At 41.9% G+C, this 25,073-nt stretch overlaps 1 protein-coding gene across 1 annotated transcript in view; it reads left to right on the top strand.

Annotated features, from left to right (window-relative positions):
- PHEX (phosphate regulating endopeptidase X-linked) overlaps positions 1–25,073 on the top strand; it is a 198,516-nt gene that overhangs the window by 136,695 nt on the left and 36,748 nt on the right. Inside the window, exons 14-15 of the mRNA XM_060234072.1 lie at positions 5,845–5,948; positions 19,532–19,590. Of these exons, the coding sequence (XP_060090055.1) occupies positions 5,845–5,948; positions 19,532–19,590 (163 nt within the window). The remainder of the gene's footprint in view (positions 1–5,844; positions 5,949–19,531; positions 19,591–25,073) is intronic.

The raw sequence follows: 25,073 nt of genomic DNA on the forward strand, positions 1-25,073 counted from the left end.
GTCACTCTGTTTCTTTATGTTCACATTCTATCAAATCATTCTGGTGTGAAACTTCACAGTTACAGATACTTAAAATCACGCAAGAAAACTGCAACAGCAAATCTGTTTTGAGAACTAAGCCTGCAATTTAGGGTTGCCAAGTCCAATTCAAGAAATATCTGGGAACTTTGGGAGTGGAGCCAGGAGACTTTGGGGGTGGAGCCAGGAGACATTAGGGGTGGAGCCAAGATCAAGGCTGTGACAAGCATAATTGAACTCCAAGGGAGTTCTGGCCATCACATTTAAAGGGACGGCACACCTTTTCAATTCCTTCCTTCCATAGGAAATCATGAAGGATAGGGGCACCTTCTTTTGGGGCTCATTGAATTGGACCCCCTGGTCCAATCCTTTTGAAACTTGGAGGGTATTTTGGGGAGAGGCACTAGATGCTATACTGAAAATTTGGTGCCTCTACCCCAAAAAACAGCTCCTCCAAAGCCCCAGATACCCACGGATCAATTCTCCATGATTTTCTATGGGAATAAATCTCCATAGGGAATAACACAGTTCCCAGCAGACATTTCCCTCCCCTCCCCCCGCTTTCTGACGACCCTGAAGCAGGGGGAGAGCCTCCAAACTGGGGGATCCCCTGCCCCCACCTGGGGATTGGCAACCCTACTGCAATTGGAAGTGGGAATAGTGGATAACTTGGAAGACCTGTTTTATTTTTGAGTTGTTCAGACCTTATTAATAAAAGCAAAACTTGTGAATTATATTCAAATAATCACATAAATTATATTCAAATAAAGAAGCAAATCATCTATTATATCAAATAATAAGATCAATAATATTTGTTGGCTAACCCGCATAGCCTGAGGGCTTGTTTCATATCATATATATTTTCTGTGGTGATTTTAGTTTGATGGTGTGTTGTGGCTCTGTTGTAAGGCTTGAGTGTGTATGTGTTATAACAGAAATGTAAGAGGAAACTAGTTGGGATGCTTCTGCACTGGCAGTAATCTACATTTGAAGGAAGCAATTTTCAGTCTGCTTGTAAATCATATATCACAAATTATAAAAACAGGCTGTACCAATAATATCAGAAAAGTGTACACAGTTTTGATTTTGTTGATTTGGAGTACAGCTTTATTTCTGTCTGAAGTTTTGAAAGCAGTCTTGAGACTATTCTTGGTTTTTTTGAACTCTCAGCAGCTTTGGACACCATTGGTATCCTTCTGGGCTGGAGATGGGTCCAGAGAATAGTGTTTTGCAGTGGCTCCAGTCCTGTCTGGTAGATACAGGGTGGGTGGGTGGGAGATTCTTCTTCTGTTCCTTGGCTTTTAAGAGTACCATAGGGATTCCATCTTATCTAGGGTCGCCAGGTCCAATTCAGGAAATATCTGGGGACTCTGGAGGTGGAGCTAGGAGCAACATTGTGACAAGCATGACTGACCTCCAAAGAAAGTTCTGGCCATTACTTTTAAAGGAACTGTGCTCCTTTTAAACACCTTCCCTTCACTGGAAATAATGGAGGATGGGGCACCTTCTTTTAAGACTCATAGACTTGGACCCCAGGGTCCAGTAGTCCCCAACCATCTTGGTACCAGGGACCAGCATCAGGACCGGCCTGCCCACTGTGGCCCCAGAGCTGGCAGGGTGGGGCCCCCGTGGCACTCCGCCCTGTGCTGTGCAGCCTTGCCGCCCTGCCCCCTTCCCTCACAGTGCGACGCAACCTCCCCACAGCGCCTTCTCCACCCTCCAATGTTACAATTTTAAGGCCAGAAAGGGGTGGTGAAGCACCACCTTCCTCAGCTCTTTTAAGGCCGACACCCTTTCCCCCGCCACCGATCAGCTGGGAAAACTGTTGCCACAGCAGCGGGTGACCTGCTGAAGAAGCGGCTTGCTGGAGTTTAGCTCCATTGCCCCCCCTCACCCGGCTCGGGTCCTCCCCGCTGCCCTCCTGCTGCTGTCACCTTCCCTCCCTCTCCAGTGCTGCAATGCAGCATGGTGCTCCATCATCGCCCTCCCTCCCTCCCTTCCTCAGATCACACCGAGCTGATGCGGCCGGCATGCCATCTAACACTTTGAAGTATGCACGCGAAAAGGCTTCTCCCCCCCTCACTTCCGGTTCCAGGAAGGAGGGGGGAGAAGCCTTCTCTCTCGCGTACTTCAAAGTATTAGATGGTGCGCTGGCTGCATTGAAGCTGGTAAAGCCCGGCTTTGCTGCTGCTTGCCTCAGCGTGGTCTGAGGGAGGAAGGGAGAGAGGGAGGGCAATGATGGAGCATCACGCTGCATTGCAGTGCTGGGGAGGGAGGGAAGATGGCGGAAGCGTGGTGGCAGGGGGGCAATGGAGCTAAACTCCGTTGTGGCGCTGTGAGGGCCAGTGGTGGGGGGCAGCCAGGCTTTGCAGCCGGATTGCAAACAGGCTACAGCCTGCTAACCCTGACCTGGTTGGTCCAATCTTTTTGAAACTTGGGGGGGGAGGGGTGAGGAGAGGCACCAGATGCTATGCTGAAAATTTGGTGCTTCTACCTGAAAAAACAGATCAATTCTCCATTATACCCTATGTTCTAAAGTTTACAATATTGCAATGTAAATGCTGGATTTGCACCTTGTGGGTGCTCAGAAGGTTGCAGAATAGCCTTTTCTGTCTAGCTTCCAGCTTACCAGGGTATTAAGGAGTTTTTTCATATGTAGATAGTGATTGTGATAGTGATTGTGATAGTGATTGTGATTTCATATGTAGATAGTGATTGTTAGAAGAACAAAGACCCTTTCCTGGGGTGTTGCCATCTCCTTGTAACCCATTAACATTACATAAAACTTTCTGAGAGTTTATTGGAAATTTTGCATTTGGTAGGATGGTGAGGGGCTTGACACAGGAGAATGTCTGTCTTTTGTGCAGAGAGAGAATGGGGAATTCTTTTGGAGAGAGGAATAAGATTATCTTGCCTACTTTCTAATATACCATCAAAGGAGCAAACATTTAGGCTGAGAGAAATGTACCTTTTAATACAGTATATTATTGTGTTCAGTTGCACAGTCGAGTCTGACTCTTTGCGACCCCTTGGACAGTCATTTCAGGCCCTCCTGTCTTCCACCATTCTCCGAAGTCTGATCAAATTCATGTTTGTTACATCAGTAACACTGTCCAGCCATCTCATCTTTTGCCGTCCCCTTTTTCTTTTGCCTCTTGTTTTCCTAGCACACATCTCAAAAGCATCTATTCTTCTGCGCTCGGCCTTCCTTATGGTCCAGCTCTCACAGCCATACATTACTACTGGGAATACCATCGCTTTGACTATACGGACTTTTGTTGGCAGGGTGATGTCTCTACTTTTTATTATACTGCCCAGGTTCACCATAGCTGTCCTCCCAAGGAGCAAACGTCTTTTAATTTCATGGCTACAGTCACCATCTGCAGTGATCTTGGATCCCAGAAATGTGAAGTCTGGCACTACTTCCACGTCTTCCCCTTCTATTTGCCAAGGTGTGATGGGGCCAGATGCCATGATCTTAGTTTTTTTGATGTTGAGTTTCAAGCCTACTTGCTAGTTTTTAAATTACTAAAAAAGAGCCCCGTGGTGCAGAGTGGTAGAGCTGCAGTACTTCAGTTGGAGCCCTTTGCTCACGACCTGAGTTCAATCCCAGTGGAAGCTGGTTTTACATACCTGGCTCAGGTCGCCTCAGCCTTCCATCCTTCCGAGGTCGGTAAAATGAGTACCCAGCTTGCTGGGGGGAAAGCGCAGATGACTGGGGAAGGCAATGGCAAACCACCCCATAAAAAGTCTGCCATGAAAACGTGAAAGCAACGTCACCCCAGAGTTGGAAATGACTGGTGCTTGCATGGGGGACTACCTTTACCTTTTTTTTTTTAATTACTAAAAGATTACATTTTTCATCAGAACACTAACAAGTTTATATGGACTTCTTAGATCTGAAAAAGCAGCTGTTTTTAATCACTCTGGCAAAAAAAAAAAAGGCTTATGGTTAAGCTGAGGATAGCTGAAGAACATCACAACATCTTTGGCACTTTTGAAAAGAATCAGCAGCTCAGTATTATTTCCAGACAAATCACTAGCAGCAATTAGATATTAATGATTTACAGTTCCTGCTAACAAGCTCTGAGTTTGAACCAGTGACCTAGATCCAATTACTACTTCTCTCAACCACTTACATTGTCAGCAGTCAACTTTTGTAACTATCTCTGCAATGCAATAAAATATTTATTGACCCTCGAAGGATATAATTTGAAAACAAATAAATAAAAATGTAGCTGTTTTGAGTATTAAAATTCCAAGGGAAGATCAATTTACTATGGAGATAGCTTGTAAACCTCTTGTGTTTAAATGCATGCTTTGGCTTGCTTTGGCTTACTGTGTATGCATGCCCTAGGCTGAGATTGAACCATACCAGCTTTGTATTCCTTGTTTTTATTTATTACCTGGCATGAAAACTGGGTCATGAATAGTGGCTGAAAACATGTCAGGTTTTAGATATCTACCTACAGGAAAATTGGGTAGAATAACTATTTTAAAAAGTTTTCTGGCATGCAAGATATGGTGGTTTAATGAAGAAAGGTTACTGATTCCAGCACATATGTCTGTTTTGAGAGCCAACCCTCAGTAAAGTGGTTTCAAACTGGACCAAAATAATTATTTTAGGAGAGAGAACAATTTTGTTTGGAATAATGATATTTTTCCAAGCCTATCTAGATCTTGACATTCTCTTAAGAACCTTTCTTTGCTCTGCCGAGATTCCAATATCAGAGATATGATGGGAGGCCTCTGGAGGAAAGGCCTTTTTCAGTAGCAGCACTCCAGCTCCAGAATGCCCTGCCAAGGGAGATTCACCCACTGCCCTCTGCAGTGGTGTTGCAACTGTGAGGTGCTTTGCTTGCTGGCCTAGTGAGTGTTCTAATCCTTTTGCTGATGAAACATTTTTGGCTGACCTCATTGTTTTTGTTGCCTTATCACTTTGTATTGTTTAATCTTTTAAATTTATTCTAAGGCACATTCTGAGGGTAGGCTTCCCAATCCCCAGGTCCCAGAGGGGGATCCCCCGGTTTTACAGGCTTCCCCCCTCCCCCAGCCAGCTGGCCGGCGGGGGAAGCCCCGCCCCCAGAGCCATCATGCACCTCCATGAACGATTCCCATAGGGAATGATGGGGAATTGAACTGTGGGTATTGGGGGCTCTGGGGGGGGATGTTTTTTGAGCTAGAGACACCAAATTTTCCGTATAGCATCTAGTGCCTCTCCCCAAAATACCTACCAAGTTTCAAAAAGATTGGACCAGGGGGTCCAATTCTATGAGCCCCAAAAGAAGGTGCCCCTATCCTTCATTATTTCCTATGGAAGGAATGCATTTAAAAATTTGTGCAGTCCCTTTAAATGTGATGGCCAGAACTCCCCTGAAGTTCAATTATGCTTGCCACACCCTTGCTCTTGGCTCCACCCCAATGTCTCCTGGCTCCATCCCCAAAGTCTCCTGGCTCCACCCCCAAAGTCCCCAGATATTTCTTAAATTGGACTTGGCAACCCTATCTGAGGGTCCTACATAGGTTGGAAGGGCAGGCTACAAATGTTTTAATAAAAACATGCTTGAATCAAATAGATTCCTATTATTTATCATTATTTCAACAATTACCATTTGAGATTGTTACAGAAAAAGTGCTGGTTTAGGAACTGAATGTTAACAGTCTGTCTGGAAAATCTGGGATGTGTGAATGAATACAGGTTAAATTAAAATGTTTTGATTAAGGGTTTCTTTGATGGGGTTTTTTTTTTGCTTTATTTGCATTATATTTTTAATTCCCTTTGAATGTATTGGTTATATTTTAACAACTCTTGAATTCTATTTCCAGATGAAGTTTTCAGAAGCAGACTATTTTGGCAATGTACTTCAGACTTACAAGCATGCGGCACAGTCTGATTTCTACTGGCTGAGAAAAGAAGTTCCAAAAACAGAGTGAGTAGGCAACAACATTATTAGAGAAGACTCATCCTGATGCTTTGACTCACGGTTAGCATTCAACAAGCATAATCACCAGGGTTTTTCTTTTGTAGCAGAAACTCCTTTGCCACACACACTTGATGTAGCCAATCCTCCAAGAGTTTATAGGGCTCTTCTTACAGGGCCTAATGTAAGCTTGGAGGACTGGCTACATCAGGGGGGTGTTGCTTAATATGCAAAGAAGTTCCTGCTACAAAAAAGCCCTGATCATCACAAGTACTTTTAAGTCCTACTGACTTCAGTCAGAAGGTTAAACATGTGCTGTAATTTCTCCCCTTGAAATAGGGTTGCCAGGTTCAGTTCAGGAAATATCTGGGAATTTTGAGGGTGGAGCCAGGAGCAAGGTTGAGACAAGCATGACTGAACTCTGAAGAGTGTTCTGGCCATCACATTTAAAGGGGCTGCACTTCTTTAAATCACTTCACTGGAAATAATGGAGGACGGGGCACCTTCTTTTGGAGCTCATAGAATTGGACCCCCTGGTCCAATCTTTTTGAAATCTGGGGGGGTGGGGTGGGGGTGGTTGGTGCCTCTATTTTTTAAAAAAGCAGCCCACCCAGAGCCTCAGATACCCACAGATAGATTCTCCATTATCCCTTATGGGAACTAGTTTCCATAGATTATATTGGAGTGCCCAGCAGACATTCACCCCCCACTTTCTGATAATAGGGGGAGGGCCTGAAGCAGGGGGAGGGCCTCCAAGCCAGGGAATCCCTTGCCCCCAACTGGGGACTGGTAACCCTAAAAAGGATCCTAAATGTGACTTTAATTGGAGTTTTCTTGGAAACAATTGTAGCAATTTGGAATGGTACAGAAGAATTTTAATTCATTAATTTTTGCATAAAAAGAAAGTACCTGCTGTGCATAGCAGTACTTTGGATTTGAGATAACATTTTCTTTTAAAGTAAAAAATAGGCATACTTATGGAGAATGTCAGTTTGCTCCATCAAAAACCTGACTGGCCTAGCTTAGCCCAGCCTACTGAGAGACAGTCCTCTTAAAAAGACCATATGATGCTTTCAAATGGTAGTCAGGCTTTGGCCAGTCTCCAACACGATGTAGTTTCACCAGGGAAGAGGTAGGTCTTGTGAATGAGTAATACGAGTAGGACTCACATGTATACTTGATTCTAATGGAGCATTTCTGATATGAGACAAGGTGCTAACTATTCATAACCCTCCCATCATTTATTTTGTGCTGCAGAATATTGCAACATAAGATGAACATTGATTATTGAATGTTGATTCCTGTGCTATAACTCCCTGTTCAGCAGATTAACACCTGTGTTTTTAGTACTGGCTTCCGGGGGAGGAAAATGCCGAGCTGAGCTTCTCATAATGGGAGCAGGCTGGAACTTCTGTTCGGGGTAGTGGAAGGCAAATTAATGCCTACTGCCTACTTTTCTCAGTTAGAGATTAGTCCAAGATATGCACAGGAAACTTTGAGGAGATTTATCTTGGCTAAAAGGGAGTCCCGGGGGGTGGGGCTCCTCTGAGGCTTTGAGGGGTCTCCAGAAAAGACTTGCATTTTCATCATCTGCAGAAGTTCTCAGAGTCATCTATTTGACATAAGCTCGACAGAATCCTAACCTTCTTGGACTTTGCTAAACATCTAAAGTTACACAAGACCGGTGTGGATCTGGATAATTGGCAGAAAAGGTACAGATTACTATCTTTCATTCCTGGACTATTTATAGTTAAACAGAATAAATTCAGAAGGTGGGAAATGGAAATCTAGAAAGCTTGGAAGAAGAAGGGAGGAAGAGGTGAAATTTGGACTTTGTAAATTTAAAGGACAGTGCTAAAAAGTGGAAAGAGCACCATTGTCACAAACCTGCAGCATATACAATCAACACAGGAAGTACGTCAAGCATCGTGAGATCTCTTTACCAGTGAAAACAAGATTTGGTGGCAAGTAAAGCAGGAAGTAGCGGATGAAAAGCCTACTCTAGGACTATACCATTGAGAAATATCGGCGGCCATTGCTTGGAGGTTAAAATTAAAATGTTTTTAAAATGTTCGGGACATTAAAAATTGTTGGAATTAATTGAGATGATGACAAGAAGATAAATACTATTGGACATATTGTTTGTAATGGACTTTAGAAGCCTTTAAAAGAAAAAGGGGGAAAAGTTGCAGAGAGAAGCAAAAAGTCACGACTGCCATTTTGAAGGATTTAAAAATTTTAAAAATTAATATCTTGGCCTGGGAAGCTCTGAGGATGGCGAAATTAGGCTTGTTATAAAAAGCAAGCTCTAATCTTTTGACTCTGATAGTTAAATTTGAAATTGGTGGTATCAAAATTTTTGGTGTTTTTAAATGTCAGAACACAAGCAAACCCATTCAAGGGCTACTTCATTGGAAAAAATGCAGGGCCAATTAGAGGCAATGGAGGCCAGAATGATGAAAGGCATGAGAGAGATGATAACTGCATCAAAAAAAGAAATTATAGAAGAGATTTAAAAAGATATGGAAGATCTCAGAAAGGAAACAGAGGAAACATCTAAGAAAGTGCAGGAGGTAGAAGGGAGAATAAAAGTACATGATTCCACCTTGTTGAAAATGCAAGAAAAAGTGACAATCCATGACTGCAAATTGATGGAGACTCAGATATGTCTGAAAGGAGTGCCTGAAAAGGAAGATGGTGACCTGAAAGAATATATAATAAAAATAATTGCAGAATTTTTAGAGGAAGATCCTGAAGAGACTAAAAATATGTATGACTATATGTATAGAGTGAACTCACTCTATGCCAAGAAAAATAATTTACCAAGAGATGTTGTCATAAGATACATGACAAAAGAAATGGTGGGAAAGATCATGAATAAAAACTTTGAAAAGACATTGATAGTGGGAGGCAGCAGAGTAAGAATTATGAAGGAGTTGCCAAGGCAAATGATAAATGATCGAAAAACATATAAAAACTGACAGAAAAATTACGGGACAATGAAATGAGGTTTAGATAGATAATACCTGAAGGTTTGAGCTTTGAACTTCAGGGGAAAAGAATCACAATTACAAATGCACAGGAACTGTGTAGATTTTATGAAGAACATAAAGAATTTGCACCATGATGGATTACAAATTATTGTCTTGGAATGTAAATGGACTAAATTCACCACAAAAAAGAAGGGCAATGTTTCATTGGATTAAGAAGCAAAATTGTAATATAGTTTGTTTACAAGAAGTGCATATTAAACAAAAGGCTTACAAATTTTTATGGAATAAACAATTGGGGTTAGAATTTTTTTCATTGGCTGAACAGAAGAAAAGGGGAGTGATTTTTTATATTAAACAAGAATTGGAGCCAGAATTAGTGTTTAAAGATAAAGATGGAAGATTTGTAGCAGTAGAAATAATATTAAATGCAAAAAAACCCCCTGTTGTTATTGGGACTGTATGCACCTAATGGTGCAAAATATGCTTTTTAAAAAGACATTATACAACAACTTGATGAACTGACTTATGACCAAGTTTGATAATGGGAGATTTTAATGGAACAATTAAGAACTCACTGGATAGGTTTTTGGGGAAAAAATAACAACAAAGAAGGAAAATTGCCAATTGTTGTTTATAATGACTCTTGAAATATTACTGATGCAGATCCAAGAAGAAAAAGAAATAGAAGGATTAAAAATAAAAGGATTTACTTACAAATATAGAGCATTTGCAGATGATATAATGTTTATAAATGAAAACCCCATACAAGTCACACCTTTGTTGTTAGCCAAAATACAAGAATATGGGGAGTTGGCGGGACTTTGTATTAATAAGAAAAATCAAACTTCTTTGTAAAAATATGCAAATAAATAAGCAACAAGAATTGTAGAGACTAACGGGCTGTGAAGTCACTTTCAAGGTAAAATATTTGGGTGTGGAGATAACAATGAAGAATATTGATTTGTTTAAAAATAATTATGAGAAGCTGTGGCGTAAAATGGATGAAGATATGTTAAAATGGAATAAACTTAATTTGTCACTCCTGGGTGGAATAGCTGCAATTAAAATGAATATTCTACCAAGAATAATGTATTTGTTTCAAACTATTCCCATTGTGAAAGATAGTAAACAATTTGATAAATGGCGAAGAAAAATTTCAGAATTTGTGTGGGCTGGGAAGAAACTAAGGATCAAAATGAAAATTTTGACAGATGCAAAAGAGAGAGGTGGATTTCAACTACCGAATTTAAAATTATATCAGGAAGCAGTTTGTTTAGTGTGGATAAAAGAATGGATAACACTGTTAAACAAAAAACTCTTAGTGCTGGAAGGTCACGGAAATAAATTTGGCTGGCATGCGTATTTGTATTATGGAAAAAAGAAGATGGACGGTTTTTTCTCTCACCATTACATAAGAAATAATTTGCTAAATACATGGATGAAATATATGAAATATGGAGATGAAAGAAGACCGTTATGGATAGTGCCAGCTGAAGAAATAAAAATAATGGCTGAGATAGGTGAAGAAAAGTGGTTGTTATATAATCAATTATTAAAAATACAAAGTGGCAAAATAGAATTGAAAACTGCTGAAGAGTTGAATAATAAATATGATTGGTTCCAAATGCAACAAATAGCTTGGTGGATAATGATATCAAAACTGAAGGAATAAGAAAAGAACAAACAGAAATGGAAAAAGTTCTGCTTGGAGATAATGAAAAATTAATTTCAAAAATATATAAATTACTTTTAAAATGTTCTACGGGGGATGAAGTAGTGAAATCTCAAATGATTAAATGGGCAATTAATGTAAATAAAGAAATACAGATGGAAACTTGGGAATACTTGTGGAAGAATTCTATGAAGCTTTTGACATGTCATAGTATTAGAGAGAACTGTTTTAAAATGATGTATAGATGGTATATGACTCCTAAAAAATTGACAAAGATGAACAATAAGATGCCAGATAGATGTTGGAAATGTAAAAAACATGAAGGTTCTTTCTACCATATGTGGTGGATTGTGAAAGAGCAAAAAAGTATTGGCAGATGATTCAGCAAGAAATTTCTAAGATCTTGGGATATGAATTCAAGAAAGTTGCAGAGACTTTTCTTTTGGGATTACAAATGGAAAAATTTCCAAAAGGAGATAGAACTGTAATTTGGTACTTGCTTTCAGCTGCTAGGACATTATATGCACAGTTGTGGAAGTAAGAAAAAATACCAGAGAAATGGGATTGAATTATAAAAGTTATGACATGGAGTGAAATGGATAAATTAATAAGAATATTAAGAGACTATGATTTAGAAGTTTTTAAGATGGAGTGGAAAAAGTTTAGAAGATATGTAGAAAAAGAGTGGAAAATAAAAGGACATTGGACAATTTTTGATAATGATTAAGTTTTTAAAAAGAAGACGAATATAATTTTTTGTTTTAATAGTTAAGGGTACCTTTAAATATTTGCATTTTAAGTAAATAACACCGGCGGGGGTCAAGTAATGGCGAGAGGGGTGGGTAGAAAGTAATATATGGAGTAGATAAAAGAAGTTATTAAAGATGTAAGAAATAGATTTATTACCATTTTTTACCAATAAAATTGTTTTAACACAAAAAACACCTGTGTTTTTAGTACTATAATATTCTGTATGTAGTCTACTAAGAAGTCTAACTTCTGGGGCACTGGCATGAAATTCTCTGGCCTTCTATCAGAAAAGATTCTAGATCTTGCCTGCAAAACAGTGAGATCTTATTGTGTGCAAAAAAGCTAGTGTCTGGGAGATCACCTCTCAGGTGCATCACACGCAGAGCATCAAGGGATTGTGCAGTAGACATTAAGCACCATTAGTGCACTGCCAAATGAATTATGAATGCTGGATGTGTTGAAGCATCTTCTGTCTTCTCAATAGATGATGAACACTAGCTAGTGCTTGCAAAGGAAAGGGAAGTGTCTAGCAGGAGCAAACCCCCCCCCCCCCAAAAAAAACCCTCTGCTGCATAAAAAAATTTCTGAATTCAGCCTTTGCCTCTGCAACTTGTTACCTTATTCAGGAATCTTAGCAAAGGTAACAGCAATGTTGTAATTGTTATGCAGCCATATGCTGAAAGTGTTAGATATAGCCCTGAAGGAATCATTTTGAGATTCTTTTGTATTATAGATCAGCAAAACACATTATCTTCAGTTTACCACCAGTTTTTTAAAGCAGTTAAAAAAAACCATGTAAATACTCTTGATATTTCATTCTTGTGGAAGTGGCTATTAGCTGCACTAATATACCCTGAAGAGGTTCTTAGTATGATGGAAAATGTCACCTAAGGTGAAATTAATTGGTAGGTAATCCCTGAAATATACAACTTCAGGGCTGTCCCCTATGAATCATCTCCCATCACTGGAATACTTTAAAATGAAGGGAATTATTCCCTTACCCAGCATGAGAGAGTAGAATGCAATTCAGTTTATCTCATTTCCCCCTCCTTCAATAACTACTTAATGCCATCTGCCCCCAGTCTATCTTCATATTTATGAGTCTGATATTTGTAGGCCAGCAGGCACTGGGAATATAGCAAACACTGCACATATAACATGAGGATAAGGTATCTCTCTGCTTTGGCAAGTTAAGCTGGCATGAGTTATTCCATCTGGAGTGGTTGGCTTTGAACCCTTAGCAAAACCACCATGAATTGTAAGGGAAAGAAGCTGGGCCTTAATAGAGGAACTGTTAATGAAACATAAGCAAATAAGTCCAGGCTTCACAATCTAGTGACAACTGCTGAAAGTCTCACATATGGGAATAAAGAAAGCTACTCCCACCCTGTTTCTTTTTTAATTAGAATTGTCAGTTACTTTCAACATTAAACAAAGAAAGAAGTTCTTCCTTTTGCAATTATCATGATCTGACTGATTCTCGTCGATGTGAGTTATTTACATTGGAACTGTTGGGACTATTCTTGAGTATGAACACAGGAATGTGTTCATTACTTCTTATCTGTTTGTACAACATGGAAGCAAGACACACAGGAAACTATGAGGTAGACCAAGATGTCACTCTGTCTGAAGCAGTGGAAAAATGCAAGTCCAGTAACACCTTAAAGACTAATAAAATTTCTCATAGGGTGTGAGCTTTTGTGAGTCACCTCTCACTTCTTCAGATACAGTGAGTAGTGACTCATGAAAGCTCACACCCTGCCACCAATTTTGTTAGTCTTTAAGATGCTACTGGACTCTTGCTCTTTTTGACTAGGAACGATGAGAAGAATATCTTCTAACCTTTGCACTCAGGATGCTTAAGAGTAAACCTGTAAACTCATTGAAGTAGGTTGCCCAGCAACACATACAGTATACCCATAAACTCATTGAGGTAGGTTGCCCAGCAACATGTTTTACAGGACTTGGCAGTGTGTAACAAAGTTAGTTGAAAAGGTACCAATTTATCTTACAAACTTACACATGCAAGAACAAAAGTGAAACTTAGCTGGTGTACTGCACTCTTGTTTGTTGAATATGTTCTGCCATCTGTAATTTTGAATTTATTGCTGCAGAATTTCCCTTCAAAAATATTTTGAAGGCCTAATTTAGACTCCTGCAGTATAATGCTGAAAATATATCCATCTAATTAGAACTGAACAAATAAATCTCTTTATATTACCTGCTTGTGCTGTGCCAAACTAGGAATTTTACATAATTTGTCTGCAGTCTATGTTTAAAAATCTGTCCATGCAAAATTATTCCAGGATGTTTTCTAGTCCTATTTATATAAAAAAAGCCAGCATGAAAAATGTGAACCTGACTCTGGTTTGAAATCAGGAATTGGCAAAAGCTTCAGCATAACTCACTGACAGATATTGGTATTTGAAGGTTTCTTCTCATAAGAGATTCCTTACACCAATGTTACTTCTAAATATAACACACAATATTTTTTTGCAGGTACATGTGGTGGGAAATTCTGAGTGCAGTAGTTTTCCATACACTTACATACAGGCCAATATGCATCTCATGTAGTGAGTGTATATGTTGGGTTTAGTTTCATCAATGGGGCCAACCTAACTGAAACTTTATTATGCAGTATTATTGTGTAGCCCCCCGTCCCTTCTTCAGTGACATAATGAAACTTTTTTAGGTACAGAAATAAGACTTCTGTACCTAAAATTACTACTAGTAGTACAATAAACTAGTGTACAATAATACTTTAATATTGGGATAAAAGCCTGAATTCACCTTGTACTAACTCACAAAAGTGCTATGTAGAAAAGAGCGAGAGTTCAGTAGCACCTTAAAGACTAACACAATGAGTGGCATACTCTATCACAAAAGCTCATTTAATGTCACTAATTAAATTAGTCTTTAAGGTGCTACTGGGCTCTTGCTCTTTTCTACTACTACAGACTGACTAATACGACTACTCATCTTGATCCATCTCCATACAAGTGTTATTGAAACATTCCACATGATGTTGTACTAGGGATGCCATCTCCCAGGTCCCAACAGGGTTTCCTCCAGTTTGGGGGGCTCCAACCCACCATCGCCCAGCTGGCTGGTGAGAGAAAGCTCCACTCCCAAATCCCACTACCAGTACCCTCCCCCCAAGTCTTCCTTGAAGTGGGGATGGAGGTCGTGTGTAGTTGTGCTCCAAGCCACCTTTCACAGTTCGGAGTGCAAATGTGCCAATTCCCCCTCTCCCCCAAAGCATTTCAAGATATCTTTAAAATGCTTTGAGGGAGAAAGGGGCCATGTGTGCACCTTTGCACTGCAAGCCTCCTTTCGTGCACAATCCCTCCCCCTTCCCCAAAACATTTTAAGGTGTCTTTTAAATGCTTTTATTTGGGGGGGGAAGGGGGTGTGCATGCACATTTGCCCTTCAAGCCATGATTTCGCAGTTTGAATTACATGCATGCACCTCCCCCCCCACTTCTCCCCCAAAGCATTTAAAGATATCCTTTAAATGCTTTGGGGAAGCGGAGGGCAGCATGTGCCTGAAATCCAGTTATGGATTGGAGTGCAAACATGCACAACCCCCAAGTTGCAAATGTGATGCCATCTCTTTTGTTTGATGCCATCACATTTGAGCTGGACCACTCCCCAAAGTCCCCACTGGGAAATCAGAGGGACTTGGTGACCCTATGTTGTACTGAAATTCAGTATGGACTGTATAAGACATCAAATATCACAACACTGTTGCTTCTTCCACCTAAAATAGGCCAGCTCAGTGTAACCCTGCAAACTCATGATTTCCTCACTGATAGAAAATCACAGAGAAGAAACAGCATGGAAAATCAATGCACTGAGAAGTCAACTTGGAAGCTCTTAGCAAGAAAGATAAATTCTGATAAATGGGCACATTCTTCCTCTAAAAAATGAAAAGCTGCAATCACAATTGCATTTATATGATGTAAGTCTCATGACATTTAGTAAGGGAGGTGAGGGCAGTAACCTAAATAGGAATGTTCCTTATCATATCTGAGAATCCTAGCTCAAGAAAACTGATGCTGGAACACAATATTGTCTGCCTTTAAAGAATTACCTGGTTATTCCTGAACAGCAATCAGTGGTAGGAATATGTATTATGGAATTCCAAGCTAAAAATATACACAAAAATCAGTTTTGTGTTGTTACCATGATTTTCTGGAATGGTTGCACAAATCTGGGATTCTTAGGCATTATGAGCCCCTGCTTCTGAAAAACTGGTGCATTTTTGAGTGTGTGTGTATGTGTGCTAATGCTAACCATCAGCAGAAGCAGGTATATTGTTTTTCCTTGACTCTTCAGATTTTCCAGGTAATGGCAGCCCCTGATTGGTGTAAACCAGGCACAGGGCTCAACAGAGCTGCAAGTGAGGCTGGCTCCTCCTCCTTCCCTCCCTCCTTTGCTAGTGCAGGGCCCTTTTTGCCTCAAGGGGACACTTGTTCTGGGGCCAATAGAATTGGACCACTTGGTTCAATTGGTTTGAAATTGGGGGGGGGGGGTCTTTAGTGAAAGGCAGCACTGGTTTATCTGCAATGTTGTCATTATTTGGTTGAAAAACAACCTTCTAGCCTGCTCCCCCATAGGAAATAATGGAACCTGGAAAATGCTAAAAATTGGAAGAAAAAAAAATCAAACTGCCATTTGTGAGCAAACAGTCTACTCACTTTAATGTTTATTTGATTAGCAAATTAAGTATTGCAGCTGAGTGTCTCCAGCAGCTTCATGGACAGCTTTGATGTCTTTTGGTTAAATCTGGTGAAAACTTCAAGTGTTAAGACTTGGGCAGAAAGAGCTTTGAAATAGTTGACACATTTATGAATAAAGACATGAAGTCAAAGGTTGAGACCATGGTGCAGACTTGAAATGTGCAATGGCATTTTAAATTTCCAATAAAAATGTCCATTGTCTCAAATGTGTCCCTGCAGGTCACTGCAAAAGTCATTCAGTTTGTCCTGCATAAGGGCACCTCTTTATAAGTGGCTACACTGCTGCATTTCAAATTAGTTTATTTCGCTGCTGCCATAAATGACTCTGAAATTGGAATGCAGTCAACCCTGTTAAATGTTTTCTCCTGACTCTTCAGTATAGACGTCAGTCATCTTCTGGCTTGTATTATCTTACAAAAATATATCTGCCATCATATCATTTTATTAGAAATCCTTTTTGGTGAGGGGGGGGGGCAAAGCAGAGGTAATGCTTCTCCTAAATAAATTCCATGGGAAGAATGTTCACTTTTCAGTAGATAATGTTGAGTGCTTAAAATATGCATATTGTTCTTTCTATGCTTTAATTGATTAATCCTCAGCATTCTTATTTATTATAGGAACATAAAGAAAGAGAACATTTTCATTAATGAATATGCATTGCCAATTTATAAACATAGGAAAAAATTAGTAAATGCCAACAGAAACATTATGCATACTGTTAAACTAATGTATTTTAATGCTATTGTAAAGCTAAGAATCACTGGGATGAAATTTGGGGGATGCTTTTGCTCTGAATATGATGTCTCAGCATATCTCTCCAAGTAAAAAAGTACATCATACATTAAAGCTGGTGTTCTAAAAGTGGTAAGAAGTGTTGGGAATAAGGCCTTTGTCATTGACATGCCATATATCCTGTAATTTAATAAAGTAACACCAAATTTCTGTGGCACTGTACATTAAAAAAAAAAGGTAGTCTCCTGTGCAAGCACCAGTCGTTTTCGACTCTGGGGTGACGTTGCTTTCACAATGTTTTCACGGCAGACTTTTTATGGGATTGTTTGCCATTGCCTTCTTCAGTCATCTACACTTTCCCCCCAGCAAGCTGGGTACTCATTTTTCCGACCTTGGAAGAATGGAAGGCTGAGTCAACCTCAAGCCGGCTACCTGAACCAGCTTCTGCTGGGATCAAACTCAGGTTGTGAGCAGAGGGCTCCGACTGCAGTACTGCAGCTTTACCACTCTGCACCACGGGGCTCTTGTACATTAGCTGCTGCTTTATAAGTGTTTAGAAGTATCAGCTCTGCAGCATATGACGTCCTGCTTTGCAGAGGCTGCCAAGCTATTCGGCCTAGAAGTTAGTCTGAAGAAGACAGAAGTTCTCCACCAGCCTGCACCCCAGGAAGATTATCACCCTCCCTGCATCACTGTGGGTGAATCAGTTCTGAAGACAGTCCAGCAGTTCAGCTACCTGGGGTGCATCATCTCCTCAGATGCTAAGATCGACAAGGAGATTGACAACAGGCTGGCAAAGGCAAACCGTGCCTTTGGCCGACTGCACAAAAGAGTGTGGAGCAACAAGCATCTGAAAAAAGGCACAAAGATCAATGTTTACAAAGCGGTTGTGATGACAACCCTCATCTACGGCTCCGAATCGTGGGTTTTATACCGTCATCACCTGCGACTCCTTGAGCGCTTTCATCAGCGCTGCCTTCGCACCATCCTCAACATCCACTGGAGTGACTTTGTGACCAACACTGAAGTTCTCAAGCGGGCGGAGGTTACCAGCATCGAGGCACTGCTGTTGAAGACGCAGCTGCGCTGGGCAGGGCATATTTCTAGGATGGAAAACCACCGCCTTCCCAAGATTGCCCTGTATGGCGAACTCTCCACCGGCCATCGAAATAGAGGGGCACCAAAGAAGAGGTACAAGGACTCCTTGAAGAAATCCCTTGGCACCTGTCGCATCAACCATCACCAGTGGTCTGACCTAGCCTCAGATCGCAAAGCATGGAGGCACACCATCCACCAGGCTGTCTCTTCTTTTGAGAATGCACGCATAGTTGGTCTTGAGGACAAAAGGAGATTGAGGAAGAATCGCACTGCTACAGCACCAACCCCAAATCAGACTTTTCCCTGCAGCCACTGTGGCCGGACCTGCCTGTGCCGCATTGGTCTTGTCAGCCACCAGCGAGCCTGCAGCAGACGTGGAGTATTGCATCCTTCTTAAATCTTCGTTCGCGAAGCCAAGCCGAGAGAGAGAGAGAGAGAGAGAGAGAGAGAGAGAGAGAGAAGTGTTTCTAGCAACTTTAATTCAGGGGCGTCAAACACCCGGCTCGCGGGCCGAATCCAGTCCTCCCAAGGCTTTGATCAGGCCCATGGGGCTCTTTTCTCCCCCCTCCTCCCCCATCCTGTCTGTACCCTTTGAAGTTCTCAGGCTCTTACAGCTCCCAAGCTCTTTGAAGCTTCCAGGCTAAGACTTCAAAGAGCCTTTGAAGCATCCTCTGAGGCTCTTCCTGCCTTTTTTTGTTGGCTGCTGTAGAATTTAAGATCCATTCTACATTTTTCTTGCAGCTTTGTCTGTACTCTGCAGTGGTTTCAAATGGAGTAGATGGTTACATTTTCAGCTTTCCTATAGCTAGCTGAAATTTATGCTTTCTGGAGTTGTGTCCTTGCAAACAAGAATTGATGCTTTCAGCCAGCTTATCTCTCCTGAATGGACCTAACCTAGTGAGTACTCTAATGTGGGAACCCACGGCCAAAGGAGGATATTATACTGGAAAGGCTTTGCCAGTCTGAGTAGATTGATGGGGCGAAGTTTACAATGCCATTTCATTGTTTCCACAGAGTCAAAGCCTTGTGCTTTTTCTTGATGTTTTATTTTAAAAATTGCATTGCCAAATTCCACTAGTCCCCCACCTTTCCAACTTAAACCATTGGAAGAGTTTTAAGCATGTTTGTATTTTAAGTTTTAAAAAATATATTTAATTGGGTTTGTCTGTGTCCATTATAAAGTTTATATCTCCACCACTACCTGACATATTTTATGACACTCATGGCCCGGCCCCACAAAGTCCCATTTGTGTCAGATCCAGCCCTCCTAACAAATGAGTTTGACACCCCTGCTTTAATTGGTCCTAAATATTAGTGCAGCCTGATATAGAAGAGTACCAATTTGGACCAGTTGCATTAAATGACCATTTGTTTGCAGACCCAATTCAGAGTATTGGTATTGACCATAAATTATTCAAGACTGAAAATTGACTCCTATGAGCCTTTCCATTCAGAGTCTGCCACTGACACCCTGCATTAGCTGGAGTGAGGGTGGCTAATATATGGGACAGAGCATTTTCAATCATGGTCTCCTATAACATAATTTACTATTTATCTTTGGTTGATGAACTCACAGGATTGAATAACATATTTCTATTTCAACAGGTGGTTTACTAGTCCAACTACAGTCAATGCCTTTTATAGTTCATCTACAAATCAAATCAGTGAGTACTTGTATTTCTTATTCGTTTAATGATTTAGATGGGGAAACATCTTTCACCTACTGAAGGTGGCATCTGGTTCTGAAACATGAAACCCCTGTTCTTCCACCCCTTACATTTTCTGGCAGTTGTCTCTAGTAGATAAATTAGTGCTGGGACTTTAAGGATGTTCTAGCTTGGGGACTGCTTCTTCATGGTTAATGCCTATGCCATGTTGTGAATGTTTGGGCACAGGAAGCATACCAAATGTGTAGATAATAAAATTATTCTATCTACTGATACTCCCAGTGAAGTGTATTATTGTAATGGCAAGTAACCAAGGCATCTGTCCTATTTGATTCATTCATAGACATTATGTGCAGCATGGAACCCAATTGGTCATGCTTTATCACTACTTCAGTTCCCTCCTTATTTTGCCTATTTCTTAAAGAGCTTGCTTTCTGCTAGGAATGTGAGTTGCAGTCAAGCTGGAAATGACATATTGAGCTCAGAGTTGTTATTTTTAAAAATTAAAGTGAAGAATCCAAGGAAATTAATCTGTTCTAGGGTTGCCAGACCTCCTATTGGAGCCAGAGATCCCACACTCTGATGTCCCACTGCCTCCCAATAAGCTGGCCAGAAGGGGGAACTTACCCCGAAAAAAAAGGAGGCCCAGCTGATGTGCAGCAATGTGTCTACATCACTGCCCACATGACTTGGAAGTGACATCATGTTGTGGATGTTGGGACAACACTCTGGTATTTGGGCAAAAACTCTGTAATAGAAGCCAAATATACCATAGAGTTTTCTGTCCAATACCAGAGTGTTGCTCTGACAGCCCTAACATGATATCACTTTTGGTTCCCATGGACAGTGATGTAGACACATTGCTGTATGTCTGCTGGGCCTTCCCAGCCTGGCAACCCTAGTTAATATGGTTGCTTTAGAATACCATATAATACTATGGGAGTTTCTGCAGAATCCAGTAGGTTAGCATCATGAGTAAATGTCTATGTGCAGCTGCCTTGGGAAAGCAGCTGCACTCCTTGCAGCAGTAATTACACCCTGTCATCTGCCATGGAAGGATCAGGCATGCCTATCCCCTCTCTGTCCCTTGGTACACACAATACTACCATAATGGAGATGGCAGCTCCTTTTCTTACTTCTTCTTCCTCTGCCAAGTACTTAGAAGGCAGACAGATGTGGCTATACCATGCTGCTCTCCAATATGCACCTGCCTGAACATTCAGGGATGGCTGCTAAGAGCAGCAGCCATCAACCTAAGGGAAAGGCCAGGTAACTGAAGGTTAGTTGTTGCTCCCAGCTCTTCTATGCTCAGGCTGGTGGGTAACAAGCAGTGGTGACTAGAATAATGTGCCACCATTTGCTTGGTGCCTTCTCTAGCTATGTCAGCATTCCTGGGAGGGGGTAGGGATGTGCAAAAAAAAAAATAATCGGTAGTACACGGATTCGGAAATATACGGGGGGGGGGGGGAATACGGAATCCCGTATATTTCTGAATTCCATAGTCGGAATAGCTGCATATACGGTAGATGCACGGCTATTTCTGAATATGCGGCCCCATTATACCCTATGGGCCATTGAAATCAATGGCAAATAGGGTATATTTGAAGCCACCTGGAGGGGAGGAGGTTTGAGGGAGAGCCCCCCAAATTCCAAAAAGACTCTCCCCTACAAACCCCCCAAGTTCCAAAAAGATTGGGCCAGGGGGTCCAATTCCTGGGGCACCCAAAGCCAAACCTAACTACACACCAGAGAATCTCTATAGGACCCAAATGCACTATATACATCTATCTACTCTATGAACCCTGCCACACAAAACACAATCTGCCCAAGGTCTGCTCTGCAGACCTGGCTGCAGCAAACCCAGATGCCAGCTCTCCAGCCCAGCCCCAAAGAATGCATGGAGAGCTGGCCAAGCACAACAAGCATGCTGGCTCTGGGTCTCTCACCCAGGTGTCAGCTTCCCTGCCACAGAACACACAATCTACAGATGCCAGCTCTCCAGCCCTGCCCCAAACAACATGGGGAGAGCTGGCCAAGCACAACAAGCCTGCTGGTTCTGGGTCTCTCAACCAGGTGCCAGCTTCCACCCCCAACCAGAACTAGGAAAAGGGACAACAGGAGAAGGCCAAGAAACTCAACTGTTAAAAAAGTGGCCTTTTAAACAATGAAAATTAGGCCAAACAGCCCCCCCAAGAACCAGAACCAGAAGAGAAAAGGAACAACAGCAGCACAACACAGCAGCAACAAATCAAACACAGAATCCTTTTAAAACAGTAAAAAACTTAACTTTTAACAATACAGGAACTTTACCAACCCCTCCCCCCCCCCAAAAAAAATATCTTCATCCTAACCCCAAGAAATCCAAGCCACTCAAATCAGGAAAAGTAAAAACATTGCACTTTTAAAAGTCCTCTCACAAAAGTAAGATATGGGCAAATTGGCAACCCCCCCACCCCAGGCCCCCTCCCCCAGCAGAACCCCCTAACCCCAAATAAGCTACCCACCACCCAAATCTGGATAAGTAAAGGGACTCTGAGTCTTAAAAAGTCCTTTTACCAACTAAAATAAAAACAAAAACTCCAAGACTGTCTTACCTTAGACGTCTTCTCTACTCCAGGCAAGTCTGGTAAGGCTGAGAGAGAGCAGCAACAGCTGAGGCCAAGGGCCAGCACAGCACAATATCTCTCACACACCAACACAGCAGCAATGGAGGAGTCCAGCCAGGCAGACTCCTTAAAAAGGTTCTCTGGCCCTACAGAGAGCAGTTTAAAAAAATAGCACTGCTCTGTGATTGGCCAGACAACAGTGCTTACTTGGATACCCAAGTAAGCAAAAGATCAAAAGAACAACAATGTTGCTGATGGCTGGGGGATCACCTACATAACAGCCTTGCAAAGCATGCATTTGCAATGCATTTTGTAAATGCATGCTTTGGATTGGCTGCTGGGGCTCCTCTTCCCCCTCCCCCCTCCCTGATCCCAGGGAGGCTATGGGAGAGGTGGAAAAAAGCTACCAAAGGTGGAAAAGGAGGCAAGCAGCTCCCCAGAGGCTGCAGAAGCCCCTTTCCCGCCTTTTCCATGGATTTCTGTATACTTCCGAATATCTATATGGAAGTATACGGGGACCCATACTTGGCTCCCACATAATGGGCCCCAATTGGATTCAGCTGTATGCGATTTCGTATACAGCCAAATCAGGGGTGATTCGGCGGTTGATTCAGTTCGGCCGAACCAAATGCACCCCCCTAGGAGGGGGCTTTCTGGATAACATGTTGGCAAAGGCCCCCAAACTGGAAGCAACCCAGCAATCCATACCCTCTATAAACTCATCCCTTCCCTAAAGTTCAGCTCAGATACATCTATCTTCCTCTTTTATGTTCACTGTATAAAATATTCTACCAATAGGATGGGACAGATTCAGGACTACGAATAGGAGTCTTTATGTAGAGAAGAAAATCAGTGGTTTTTGGATGCTGTCAGATGTTGAAACCACATGGCCTTAGATTGATAAATCCTTTAGTTTTAGTGAGGTGCAGCATAATTGTTTCTAAGTCAGTTCCAGTAGCTAGGCAGGAAGAAACAGCAATATTTAGCACTAAACTAATTTGTTCTTGACTTCTGAATTGCCTTTCCTTTTCCTCACCCTATTTTATTCACCCCCTGTACCTTTTGTTTTAAACTTCCAGAAAGTAATGGACTAGTTGCAGGTTGGTTTTTTTAAATAACAAAGAGGCATATAGTAGAACAACTGCCTTTCCTAGCAAATTCAGTACACAATGCAATGTATGGACAGCATTTCCATACCATCACTTGTTACTAGGACTTTTTTTGTAGTAGGAACTATTTAGCATATTAGGCCACAGACACCTGATGTAGCTAATCCTCCTGGAGCTTACAGTAAGGGTGTGCAAAAAAAAAAAAAAATCGGAAAAAAAACAGATTTGGAAATATACGGGGCCAAAATATTCGGAATACCATATATTTCCGAATACCGGTACTCGGAATAGCCATATATGCAGGAGATATATGGCTATTTCCAAATATATGGCCCAATTATACCCTATGGGCCATTGAAATCAATGGCAACATAGGGCATAATTAGAGGCTACTGGGGGGCAGGGGGTTTGAGGGAAAGCCCCCAAAACTGCAGGGAACCTGCAGGGGATTCTCCCCTATAAAACCCCCAAGTCCCTTTCTTTGGGCTCCCCAAAAGGCCCATTGCCACCAATGCTGGAGAAAGCCCAATTAGCCACTTCCTACACTATAATTGCTATGGGGAAAGTGGCTCAGGCCAGAGGGGGGTTTGAGGGAGAGGCCCCAAAACTGCAGGGCAGCTTCAGGGAACTCCCCCGCATGCAACCCCCCTGGCTCAAAAAGACTGCACCCATCTGTCGGCACCCCAAAAGGAATACTGTTCCCAATTGTGAGAAAAAAACAATTAGAGCCACTTCCCCCACTGTAATTATCGTGGGAAAAGTGGGTCTGGGGAGCAGGGGGTTTTGAGGAGAACCCCCCAAACTGCTGTGCAGCTTCAGGGCACTGTCCCACACAAAACACACAAGGCAAAAAAAAATTGGACCAGGGGGTCCAATTCCTGGGGCACCCAAAGCCAAACCTAACTTCACACCAGAGAATCTCTATAGGACCCAAATGCACTACATCCATCTATCTACTATACGAACCCTGCTGGCCTGGAACCAATATAAATCCAGTTGCCAACGTCACTGTCACAACGTCACTGCCACAAACCAATATAAACCCAGTTGCCAACGTCACTGCCACACAAAACACAACCTGGCTGCAGCAAACCCAGATGCCAGCTCTCCAGCCCTGCCCCAAACAACACGGAGAGAGCTGGCCAAGCACAACAAGCATGCTGATTCTGGGTCTCTCACCCAGATGCCAGCTTCCCTGCCACAGAACACACAATCTACAGATGCCAGCTCTCCAGCCCTGCCCCAAACAATGCAGGGAGAGCTGGCCAAGCACAACAAACATGCTGGTTCTGGATCTCTCACCCAGATGCCAGCTTCACTGCCACAGAACACACAATCTACAGATGCCAGTTCTCCAGCCCTGCACCAAACAACACAACTCTCAAACAAGAGAAGTGGTGGACCACACCTAGCTCCACATCATTCTGTATCTGACACAAAGCAAGAAGCATTTAGACTTACCTTGAGTGATGGATGGTTGGCTCATCCAGGCTCTTTTGTATTACCCAGGGTGCACCACGAGGAGGCGAGCCAGAGTTGCACCCCAAATAAGGAAGATCACTGGGAAGGTCTCAGATTGTATGCAAGGAAGGGAACCATTTTTTCTCTCTCAGCAACACACCAGCAACACACCAGCTATCACTGTCGCATTAGAGGGACCTCAGGATTGGTATGGCTGCTGGCTGCCAGTCATCATCACTGGCACCTCCCTCTTTCTTCCTTCTGCCCCTGAAAATAATAATAATTATTATTTTTAATAATTATT

Source organism: Heteronotia binoei, chromosome 3 (genome assembly GCF_032191835.1).
Source record: "Heteronotia binoei isolate CCM8104 ecotype False Entrance Well chromosome 3, APGP_CSIRO_Hbin_v1, whole genome shotgun sequence".
NCBI classification, from domain to species: domain Eukaryota; kingdom Metazoa; phylum Chordata; class Lepidosauria; order Squamata; family Gekkonidae; genus Heteronotia; species Heteronotia binoei.